Here is a 12,271-nt window from a genome sequence, read left to right on the forward strand (position 1 = left end):
GATCGGAGCAGCGAGCAAACACCTACTGCAAACTGCACCTGTCTGAGCCCAAGCCTTTCCACACATGCGCTACTTTTTCTAACCCTGGGCTGTCCTTGGCGGACTAATTGGATTTCCCTGGTTCATACGGGAAGATCAAAACCTCCCCAATCCGCAACTAAGAAATTGGGTTAACTGAAAGGAATTAGGGTGGAGAGAAGTGGAGCTGAGAAAGAGAGGAAGGCGCTCCTAATGACCACGTCTTGGCAGTCTCTGAGCAGCAGCCTTGGTGTTTAGATCTCTCCAGTCCTCCACAGCCCACCCCCAGTCTCACCTCGGAGCGCCCAATCCAACTGCTGACAGCCTGCCGCTCCTTTCCTTGTGTGTCTTCTTCTCCTTCTCATTATTTCTATTATAATTGTCCCTCTGTTAGCGGGTCCCGAAAGCCTTCAAGATTTCCTTCCTATCGGATCTTGAGTTGGAGGAGGAAGACGACGAGCTTGACATGGGAAGCGGAGCGAGCGCAGAAGACAAGGAGCTGGCTAAGCGCTCCAAGGATCTGGAGAAGCAGCTCAAGGTGGACGCTGACAAAGAAGCCAAGACTGTAAAGCTGCTGCTGCTAGGTAAGCAAGCACGGGGAGGGGTGAGCCCGCTTCCCCAGCGCTGCAGGGGTGGGGGCCGGTGGCTTTCAGGTTGTCGTTTGTGGAATTCAATCGGGAGGGGAGGGGATGGATTAATGGTGCAATAGATACTCTGTCAGGCTATCCATGGACCTTGTGTTTCTGTCAGTGTGGGTGGTTACCCAGAGTTATCGTCTGCAGGTAATTAGTGGAATTGAAAGGTGAGTTTGTTTCCAGCTCTTCAGCAGTTCCGCAGCTTATGAAGTTGCTTTCTCAGATCTCTTTGTGTTATTTGGTGTACAGCAGGCTTGCACTGTTTCAGTTCTATCAGATATCAGTTTGATCTTCTCAGATAAATCAACAGATGGCTGTTAAGTGTATTAAAGTCTTTATAAGCGATCTCAGCTCAGCTGGCTTTGAGGTGGCTTTTCAGCCTGCAGCGGGTCTGCACAAACTGACTGGCATGGCTCTGATCTGTCAAGCAGGGGCAGGAGCAAACACAGCCATGTAAACCGTGGGTTCTCTCTTAATCATTTCAAAAATAGAACTAACGAAGCAAGCTCAAATGAAAAAGAGCGGTTCCAGAGAGGACTAAAACTTCACACGACACATCTTTGTTGCAGGATTTCATATTTGTTCAGGCTAGTTTTAAACCGTTAAAAGGATTTCATCTCTCTCCACAAATGTGCCGTTGCACAATAGCTTCACGGTCGGTCCTGCAAGGTCATTTGAAACTGTAAAATGAAAATGAAACGTTTTCAGGGTTTAATGTTGTCTGCTGGTAGTTTGCCAACAACTGGAAGAAAATAGTTATTTTTGAAGCACATTTGCTTTGTGTTGCAGTGCAGAGTGATTTCCTTAACCTGATATGCGTTGGTAAATGGCACTGCAGCTTCATTCGTTGCTCTGACTGCATCTGCTAAAGAGTTTTAAGTCTTCATAACAGAAGCTCAGGAGTTATGTACAGGACTTTTTAAAGGGCTGATTCATCAATCGAATTAAATTCAACAAACATGCTACAAAACTGTGCTGAACCTAACTATTGAACAACACACAAGCTAGAATATACCATGGCTCAACACTAATGAGCTTTAATTAAAAAAATAAAAACGAGCTCAGCTTGTGATATCTGAAAAAAGGTGATATTTAAAAGTTGCTGACAGAGATGTGGTTTAAAAGTAAGACAGCTCCATATTTATTTTCTTATACACCTTTGTAATATAAACAAGAGAAAAACGAGGGCTTGTGATGAAAAAGGTGCAGCCGGGATCACCCAAAACGTCTCTAACCCCAATGCAACTGCAAGCAACTCTGATCGTAACAGAGCAAACCTGCAGCTAAACCCCCCACCCACCCAGTCCCAGCATGATCAATCCATTCAGTCTCAAGGCTGGGTTTGATATTTACAGTTCGCCTGGTTCTTGGTGTGCTTGTTTCTATCTCTGTTTTGTTGCACACCAGCAAAGACATTTCACATCCTTCTAAATCCAGATTAACCGCATCCCAGATTAAACTAGTTTCTTGAGTGACTTTATATAAAGCTGTGCAATTGATTCCATCCTATACAAATGTGTACACATGCCTAAATAATCAAAGGATACACATTTTAAAATGTTAACGGTTCAAGCAGGCTCTTGCTAAGAGTTCAGAGTTCTTAACAGGCGCTGTGTGTGCGTCAGGCTGTCCTGATAAAGCCCTGCTAGGATTTGCCAGGCGTTACCCTCTCCTCCTGTCGGGTTTGATCACCGCCTTTCTTCCGACTCAAATCAGTCTGGATTATCCACTGCGGCAGTGTGCTAATACGAAGTGAGCCCTCGCTCTCTGGACACAAGCAGATCGAAGCCTTTAATACGGAACTGCAGGGCAATCTCACCTCGGGGGGGGTCTGAAGAGGAATTAAAAAGGATGCGCCAAGAATGTTTGGTACGAGGAGTAAATATCGGGACGGTATTTACAGGTACCTAGCGCTCCCCAGATGCTCTTCAGTGGCAATGCCACGGCAGTGCCATCGTCCTGCACTGAGACACAGTGGCTAGCCGGGGCAGACTGGCTCCTTGTTGCCTTTCTGATGCCATATTTCCGACAGTCTTTGTGCACGTTGAGGAAAGCCTGTGCCAGAGTCCAGGCAATAATCGGACTAAAAGTGCATACACTGTGACAAACAGCACACCTGGCTGTGGTTTCAGAAGACAGTCGTTGCTAATGGTAATGGAGAGACCTTGGGCAGGCTTGCGTCCTAGTGATCAGAACTCAGGGCTCAAGCCTGGGGATGAATTTTTCATACATGGTCTAAACAGCGGATGATCCATTACTTTAAAAAAAAAATCTATGCTTTTATTGTTAAAAAAAGAAGCCAAAGGTATTTAGACAACATAACAAATGGTTGGGTGCAAGCTAGGTCCAACACAACCCAATGCAATCTCTCAGTGCCAGGATTCTGCAAAGGAAGGGACACATACGAGGTTGTTGCTCACCGAGATGGATCCCTGCAGTCTCAGTAGTACAAGTGTGCCACAAATTGTATTTTTTTTTATGTCCTCATGAAATCATAGATTGATACACTCTAAATAAAAAATATGCGCTCTTCTATCAAAATCCTACAACCATTCGGTGCACCATATATGCAGTGAGCCTTTAGGTACAGAAATAACAGGAATTCAAGAATGCATTTTCCAGTGTATGCTGTGTACGCGTTTTCTATTCCTGCTTTGGAAAACTACCTTACAGGCAAGTTTGTCTCCCCCCCAGGATATCTGTGACCTCAGCAAGTCACGTGACTTTTGAAGCACCTGCTAATGCTGTGGCATGCTGTGTTTGCTATTAATCCAATAATATGCATGAATCGTTTTATTTGTTAGTAAACAGGATTATAAATCTACAAGCCCTGGGCTTTTTTTCTGTTTATCAAAAATAAACGACTCTTGTGATTCCAGATGAAAGATGACGATAAATATGACGATATTTTGAAATCTGATTCTTTTTGTTTCCATGGTGATTCCGCAGGTTCACCGCTTGGCCACATCATGTACTGAATGACAAGTTCAATGAAACACGCAACTGCTTTCATTTGCTGGAGGACCTGGAAATGTGCGAGGAGGGCAATATTATGGAAGCAGTGTTTTTTCTTAAGCTATCCTTCCAAAGAGAATTGCGTGTAATTAGCACCAGGATAAAGGGATCAGGCTATGTACTGTATGCTGTTCTTTCACTTGAGCTCCAAGAGGCTCTTAATGCTGTCTAACTCCATGGATACAGTACGGCAGGATTTTGCTATTGAATGACATCACAATGCCTTGACATCATTGCATGATGTCACCGCACCATGCTGATGCTAGCAGTGGAATGAAACATCATACCCTAGAACCCTGACTTTATACCTTGTAACAGATAATCAAACTAACAAGGTCCGTGATAAAGATAAGTGAAGGCATTTCTGTTGCTTTCTGCTTATTAAAAAAAAATCACTTCTTATTTAATTCAACAGACCTTGAAAACCCTTCTGTACATAACTTGTGAATGGAAGCTCTGTGATGTAGTGTGATGTTTAGGGTAGATCCACCTGTAAGAGGTGCCTGGATGCTACAGATTCAGGGTTAATGACCGATCAGCTGTAAGCCTCTTCAGAAGCGGGGACGGCTATCCAGGCGCAGGTATTAAGGACTCTCAGCGGATTAGCCAGTCAGCATTAGCAGATTTAGCACAGGGGATGAAGAGGTTTACAGGGCATACAAGCCAATGTGTATTGGACACTGGAATCGATTCAGAGGGAATGGGATTTGGGAATTGATTTTAAAAAGGAATTGAAATTGAAAACCAGGATTTGACCCCCAACTCTGATTGTGTGATTAAATGGCAGCCAGCTCGAAAACGATTCACCTTAATATTAGATCAATACAGAAGCATTCAGGAGGATTGCAAACATAAAACACACACACATTATATATATACACACACTGGGCTCCCCTTTATAACTCTGTAGCCGGGAGCCACAGTTAAGAGACTGTGCTGTTTGTGTTCCACCTTATAACTTACCCAGCTCTCACTCTGTTTCAGGGGCTGGTGAATCGGGGAAAAGCACCATTGTCAAGCAGATGAAGTAAGTAAAAATAAAATAAAAAATCCACCAATAATTGGTTTAAAAATGTCTAGGTGGCATTTTAGCTGATGAATGTACAAAACAGCCTGCTTGAATGTAATTTATTTTTTCCTACTTGTGCAATCAGAAAAAAAAAAAAAAAAAAAACATGTGCAGAGTACAAGGGAAGTCGTGATTGTGTACTTTGTCGCAATGACAACTATGCACCACTAGATGGCAGCTGATACAAAGACTGCCAGCAGAGTGCTTGAAGGGACTGTGTTGCAGAATGGGTTGGGCGCTCTTGCTCAGTGTATAGCCATCCCTGCTGGCTCTCCTAGTGGAGGTGCTCCTTTAGACTGACTGGCACCCACCTCTTCAGAGTGAAGGGAACTCAGAGAGACGGCAAATGTGATACTTGTGATTAGAACCATAACAAGATTGTGGGATGAGAAAAGGCCGATCGGCCCATCAAGGCTTGTCCCATCTTAGCAAACCCCTCTCCCCTTTGCTACTTCAGTGCGTGGTGGAGCAGTTTAGTGAACGCTCTGAGTGGCGTCTTGCTGGTTTGACAGCCTCTCCGTGTTTCTTACTTTCTTTGCTCGGCTTTGTTCCTCTCACAGAATTATCCATCAAGACGGCTTCTCGAAGGAAGAGTGTCTGATGTTCAAGACGATCATCTACGGAAACATCCTGCAATCCATCCTGGCTATCGTCCGGGGCATGCAGACCCTGGGAATCAACTACGGGGACTCCTCCAAAGCGGTCAGTCTCCACAGCAACGAGGTCTAGTCTCCACGGCAACGAGGCCTAGTCGCCAGACGTTAGCATGCGAGGAGGAAAGAGAAACAAATTGACGTCCCGTTTTGAGACGCAAGCGCGCGAACGGTTCTTTAACACACTTGCAGCGTTTGAGCGTTGTCTTTTAATATTTAACGGGTTGGTTTGCTTTGAGTAAACTTCCGTTGCCCTGGGCACCTGGTAAAATAAAGTAAACTGTTAATACAAAAATGTATTTCAAGACGACGCATAGTAGTGATATCTGGAAGCCCAGCCTATAGGCTCTGTTTAAAGAGCGCTGCAGGGAAGGCTCGATATTAATGTGGACTAAATTGATTTGGCTGGCTAGTGGAATTGTGAAATGGCTCAGATGACACTGGCACTCTCTGTCTCTCTCTCTGTGTTGTTCTGACAGGATGACGGGCGCACGTTGAATAACCTGGCAGACTCCATCGAGGAGGGCACCATGCCCCCGGAGCTGGTGAAAGTCATTCTGAGTCTGTGGGGGGACACGGGGATACAGGCGTGTTTCGAAAGGGCTGCAGAATACCAGCTCAACGACTCTGCTGCTTAGTGAGTAGCTCACAGCGGATATACCCCCCAAGCATTTATATACTTCGGGTTGTCAACAGCCGCTAGTAATGTTTTTTTCCCCTCTACTCCTCCAGCTACCTCAACCAGTTAGACAGAATCACGAAAGCAGACTACCTCCCCAATGAGCAGGACGTACTGCGGTCAAGAGTGAAGACCACGGGTATCATCGAAGAGCAGTTCTCCTACAAGGATGTGCACTTCAGGTGAGGAAGGAAGGCAAGGCCACTAGCATTGCCACGTACTGTTACACAGGCAGCAGCCAGGTTAAACATTAACACTGGGCTCAATTCAGCGGACGTGGAGCTGTAGCTAAATACAAATTCAAGCCATAATCCGATTTGGATCTGTTTTAATTTGGGCTTGTTACTGATAAAGCGTCATTTGAATCAAAATAAACGTATTTTTCTAAAAAGCCTTCTCCCAGCTAAGAGCGGATTGCATTGGGCCACTACTGCACATTAATGTAATCTCTTAATGAAATTCCCTGTAAAATATTCACATAGAAACAGTTACCGTACAGGAGTAGCAAGGGTGTGTCTCTGTAGTTCATCACAGTGACGGACAGGCTTCATGAGGAAGATTCCTGTGTGGCTGCAGCAGTGAGAGATGTAAACAAACCGGACTGCCAAGCAGGTTAGGTTTCTTGCGTCTTCAGAAGTCATGGCTGGGTAACACATAGAGTGAACAGCCCCGGACTGCTGGGCAGCTCAGTCTCACTGTTTGCAGTTCTCTCGTAGAATGTTTGACGTGGGAGGGCAGAGGTCAGAGCGCAAGAAATGGATCCACTGTTTCGAAGGGGTGACCTGCATTATCTTCTGCGGAGCTCTCAGTGCCTACGACATGGTCTTGGTAGAAGATGATGAAGTGGTAGGTACTCTAGCGCCACCTGCAGTCAGGAGGGCGGTACTGCATCCTCGAAGCTGTTTTACTCCAGAGTGAATTTGTTACTCGCTTGATTGGGACACTGACAGTTTTATTTCCCTGCCTGCTGATTTGTTCCAGGCAGACGGCAGTGTGTCGCTAATGCAAATGCCATGTACAGCCCCAGTGGTTAACCATAGTGACAGCCCTGCTGCAAGCAAGCTCATGCTATCAATTAGTAGAGTGGCGAGTTTTCATTTAAAAAGAAACACAGTAGGGTTTGGTTAGGGATGGAAATAAGACTCCTATTTCATAGCAGTTTCACCCATTCCAGGTTTTACTACGAGCTTCATTACTGTATAAGTAACAAGCTCAGGCATGTCTTAATAAACTCACGGTAAAGCCAGGAATGGAAACTGCTTTGCAATGGGAGTCTTATTCCAATCCGTGGGGTTTTTTGGTACGATTTCACTGTTAATCATTTTGGAGGTATACAGTTTGAAGGTGTTTCCTCGGTTTTCATCTCTGTGGTCTTTTGAGCTCACCGTCAAAGAGACGAATGCAGCAGCCTGAGCCAAGCTGCAGGAGGACTCGCCTTCAAACCAAGAGCCGTCTGAATGGGTTACACAGGAAATACCCGAGCGAACGAAAGCAGATGGCAGACTGCGTGGAGCTTCCCTCGCTGCCTGTCTTCCTGCCAGACACAATCAGACTCACACAGAGAACCCCAGAAGCAAAGAAAAGCTGTAGAGGCTTGCCAAATGAAGACCACCAGGTGGCAGTATAATCAGCATCGTGTTAGCTTTAAGTTGCTGTCGTGGTTGCGATGCCTCAATCCCAATTTAAAAGGGCATTAAGGGATCGCCCCCCCCCCCCCCCCCAAAAAAAAATGATTGCATGCAAACAGAATGAGAAACATCCACCTGCAGGGGATCAGTCTTTAATCCCATGCCAGGATTGCTTCTCTCACCTGGGGGGAGTCTTGGCTCTGACCCCCCTGCCTTCGTCTCTCCTCCAGAACCGCATGCACGAGAGCCTGCATCTGTTCAACAGCATCTGCAACCACAAGTTCTTCGCAGCCACCTCCATCGTGCTCTTCCTCAACAAGAAGGATCTTTTCGAGCAGAAGGTCAAGAAAACCCATCTCAGCATCTGCTTCCCCGACTACGACGGTAACTCCTGAGGGCGGCTCCTTGTTCCACGGCCGATGCGACGTTCCTTAAGAGCTTTATTCAGCACTGCTCTAAGGGACATCTGCATCCATATGGCAGAGACACACCAGCAGTGCTCTACACTGTAAACCCTGATAAGTCAACTCCAAAAAGAACTGAGTAAACTCATTGCCTTCATATCATTAAGTTTAGCTACTCTCTCAGTTTTTGTTACGACAACTTTCTCTGGGGCTGACTAAGCGCTGGAGCCGGGCAGATGTAGAGAGAGGGAGAAGGGAGAGAGAAGGGAGAGAGGTCACATCCGCAGACTGACCACTGAACAGGGGCGGCCACACACAACACAAGGAGAACACGTGTAAGGGTGCAGGCAGGGGGCACAAGAGACACGCAAACACAACACACGTGTGCAACCGCACACGCACATAACAACAACAACACAATAAACAACAAACAATTCCAACAATAAATTGTACAAGTCCTGCAAGGGCTGATGGGAATGGAGTCCGTGGATTCTACTCACACCATTTATGTTTGAACAACTAAAGTCAATTTGAATGTTTAACTAACTTAAAATGGATGGGTGTTATGAATAACATTTGAATTTTTCAGTCAGTGTAACTTGATTTCATTTATTTAGAATGACTCTGCGGTTTACGGTGTAGAATATAAAGGATTGGGTCTGTCAGCCCCACACATAACAGTGTTTGTGATTTGGCCTTGAGGTCTTGCTTATAGAATCTCTCTTCCTGTGGTTTTTCCACCCCAGGTCCCAACACATACGAAGACGCCAGTAACTACATTAAGATCCAGTTCCTGGACCTTAACATGCGGAAAGGCATCAAAGAAATCTACTCACACATGACCTGTGCCACGGACACAGAGAACGTCAATATCGTGTTCAACGCCGTGACAGACATCATCATCAAAGAAAACCTCAAGGACTGTGGTCTCTTCTAGACACCTTGTGTAAGTAAGGAGCTGGGATTCTGTATCGTTATGTAGGCGATGTGAAGTGGTGAAGCAACGTTCCACTGTCTTTGGCCACTAAGATGATGTTCAGCCTCTGGTATAAACAATGTACTGGTCTTACACATAGGAATTGACTATGTGGATTCAGTGACTGCGGTTTCTTTCTCTACCTGAACAATGCCCCACCATCCCATTTCAATAACGCCGTTGTAGAGGGTCTAGGTTCATCTGCTTCATCCCAGACTCATTTGTGTTGTGCTGTTTTAAACACTGTGGACCTGCTCCATTTGCTAGCACTCAGCCGTGGCTCTAGCATTCAGGATAACACGGTTCTAACCCGTCTCCCAGCTCTTTGTTGTAGTGCGCCCGGGTGTGGTGGTCTCAGGACCCCCTCCCCCCGACAGGTACCCTCGGTCTGCTGAGCAGAGGCACCACACTGTCAGAGTTGTCTTACTTTCAGACGGCTGTCAAAGGTCCAGTCTGCGAGGATGGGGACACACGTCCCCGTTAATAATATTGTTCTAACCAGCCTTATTTTTATTTAGAGATTTGAGGAGAGACTCTCCCACTGAAAAGTAGCTTTGCTCACTTAACTCGCATTACATTCCCTATCTGTGTGTGTACCACCTTACCTGTATGTGTAGTTATAAAATTACATGTGAAACTCAAAAATCAAGCCAGTTTTTTTGGGAAGTAAATATAATCTTCATTGTTTTCTTTCTCTTCCCCCACCCCCAGGGCTGTCCTGTACCCTTCCATGCATTTTCAGGCATCCTGGCAATACACCAGCTACTGCAGTAACAGAGATCTGACGACTGCAAACCCTCCCTTCCTGCATTTAGGGACCACACCCTGAGGAAACAGTCAAAAAAAAAAAAAAAATTTAAAAAAAGTGTCACTAAAATGTATAAGGAACTGCAGAAACAAAATGTAGATTTTTAATACAACATACAGTAAGTACGTGCAGTGCTTGAAGTTAAACGAAAGGAGAATTCTGACATACTGGCGGTACTACTAAGAACGGTCATGTAAATATCTCTGGAGTTTGAAGCAGAAAACCTGGAAGAATGTTGCAATTACTGTGCTTTCAGTCCTAGGTCGACCATCTCCACATGAAACATTGTGTTTGCTGTCTTTATAGTTATGCAAGTGGATGGTAATTAAATGCTGCTCTGCCTCCCAATAGAAACTGCTCCGGGTCCGAGATTCTTGAATTGTAAATGTAAAAAATAAAGAACTCCTCCCGTACACACATTGAGATCGATGCACAATTCCTGAAGCACACCGGTTATTGTTACAGATTTGAATTAAAACGTTTCTCTAAGTCAGAGTACTTCAAGGGTTAATATCTGAAAATAAATATTTATTTTCTCCTATAAACAGACATTTATAGAATTGTGGATTTTGTAAATAAAAATAGTGTTAATCTGTATTTAAAAAAAAACACACACACACACACAACGCAAAGAGTTAGATAAAGCATTTAGCTTTTTTTTTATGATTTTGTCAACTCAATGTACGTCTGTACCTTCTGTTTTACGGCTTTGGCTTAAAAGAAACTACAGTAGTGTCACAAAATAAAGGATATGCATGACATACATCATTTGGTCATTTCTTTAAAAGAACATGCTATTTATTTATTTTTTGTAAAGGATTGTTTTGTAATAAAATTAGATAAAACCAGGTCTTTTGTCAATGTCTTTCGTGTATGAAAGACCGCTTGTCAAAACATTTGCAGCATTTTATTATAATGTTGAATTCATGATCTCTTGTTGCCTTGGATGCACAGTTGAGCAAACACTGAAATAGCGCGTCAATTCCTGGTGAACAGCTACTTGTGCAATGATGGCCAGGTTACTGCCAAGCAAGCAGTGGTGCCATAGCCTTTCCTGCAACCGTAGTCTAAAAACCAACCAGTCACAAGATTATGACAGCCAAGATTAAAAAAAAAAATAGGCACTGCTGTGGTTAACTGAATTCCAGTGAACATTTGATTCTGCAGAGAATCAAAAATGTACCAAGCAGCTGTCGAAACATACTTCAGAACTAACTTCTACGTAGAAATGAGGGTGCGCTGTGAAATGATCGAAAGCCCTGCGTTATTTAATGCAGCCCTTTCTGATTAAGGAACAGGACACTCCCAAGTGAATAATTGTTAATTATGTGCAGGGTGCAGCGACTCTGCTCAGGGGAGAAACCAGCACTACCCCCCTAAAGTCAGGTACCACTTCACACTCTCAATAGAAATCTACTTCTGCTTTTTCCTTTGTTTCTCCGAGCTGTTACTGCACACCCTGAACAAGTCAGGGCTGTAACCGGAAACACATTTCAACAGAAAACTGCTGTGACTACAGCGACTTTACAAGCAAGCAGCTGAGCCCAGTGTTTAGATTGTGGCAGGCTGTGTCGCCAGCTTCAGAGGTGGGTGCCAAGGGTTCTCTCAGTTTAGTCCTGGCACAGGGTTCTTTTTCTGAGAATGATACATCATTTATTCTCTAAAGACTTTTTGATATTTAAAAAATATGTTAAGTAGTGTTTAACAAATTGTTATAGATTATATATAGATTATATATATATTATATATATATATATATATATATATATATATATACACACACATATACACACACACACAAAATAAAAACACTGGTCCATTTACATGAGACGCCATTCCTCAAACACATTGTGAACCAACCACTCAATCAGATTACAAACCCAACAAATTCATTCTAAATGAAATAATGAAACTGCTGCAAGGAAGCAAGCCAGAATATATATGTCACATGAATCCGCTGCATTTACAGAAGAGACTGATCGTACGCTTCAGGGTTTAAAGGACACATGTCTGCCTTGCTGAGTGAATACAGCACACACAGGAAATGACTGAGCTGTGATACTGGCGATTATAAAGCTGTGAGTCACACTGTAGATTCCCTTTACACCGCATTACCTATAATGCAAATTCATTCTATCATTACCTTCGGAGGAGTGACACTTTAAAATAATCTTGCAATGATTATTAGAATTATCGTTTTAAAAGACACTAGTACCAATAAGACATGGGCTGAAACCTGGCTAGGGAACCAAGTGAATTGAATTCGGGGGGGGGGGTGTCTCTCGGCTCCACTGCAGAATTGAAGCAATAAAAAATCTAGACAATATTCATCAGCTTTGCCCTTCGAATAGATGTGTGAAGTTTCAGTTAATGTATCTCATCAATC

General features: G+C 44.0%; 1 protein-coding gene across 1 annotated transcript; it reads left to right on the plus strand.

The window, feature by feature from the left end:
- The first annotated feature begins 206 nt into the window (after positions 1–206).
- LOC117427416 (guanine nucleotide-binding protein G(t) subunit alpha-2) lies at positions 207–10,498 on the plus strand. The gene is made up of 9 exons (XM_034045710.3): positions 207–602; positions 4,653–4,695; positions 5,298–5,439; positions 5,870–6,027; positions 6,123–6,251; positions 6,786–6,915; positions 7,928–8,081; positions 8,848–9,047; positions 9,789–10,498. Exons 1-8 carry the CDS (start codon positions 485–487, stop codon positions 9,036–9,038), a joined length of 1,065 nt encoding a protein of 354 aa, XP_033901601.1. The 5' UTR covers positions 207–484; the 3' UTR covers positions 9,039–9,047; positions 9,789–10,498.
- Positions 10,499–12,271: the final 1,773 nt, after the last annotated feature.

Source organism: Acipenser ruthenus, chromosome 29 (genome assembly GCF_902713425.1).
Source record: "Acipenser ruthenus chromosome 29, fAciRut3.2 maternal haplotype, whole genome shotgun sequence".
Classification (NCBI taxonomy): Eukaryota; Metazoa; Chordata; class Actinopteri; order Acipenseriformes; family Acipenseridae; genus Acipenser; species Acipenser ruthenus.

Bases quoted from the DNA above. Each gene is read 5' to 3' on its own strand.
- LOC117427416 (XM_034045710.3), top strand. From the start codon at position 485: ATGGGAAGCGGAGCGAGCGCAGAAGACAAGGAGCTGGCTAAGCGCTCC. The intron at 603-4,652 runs GTAAGCAAGCAC...ACTCTGTTTCAG, and splicing joins TGTAAAGCTGCTGCTGCTAG to GGGCTGGTGAATCGGGGAAA. The intron at 6,252-6,785 runs GTGAGGAAGGAA...GTTCTCTCGTAG, and splicing joins TACAAGGATGTGCACTTCAG to AATGTTTGACGTGGGAGGGC.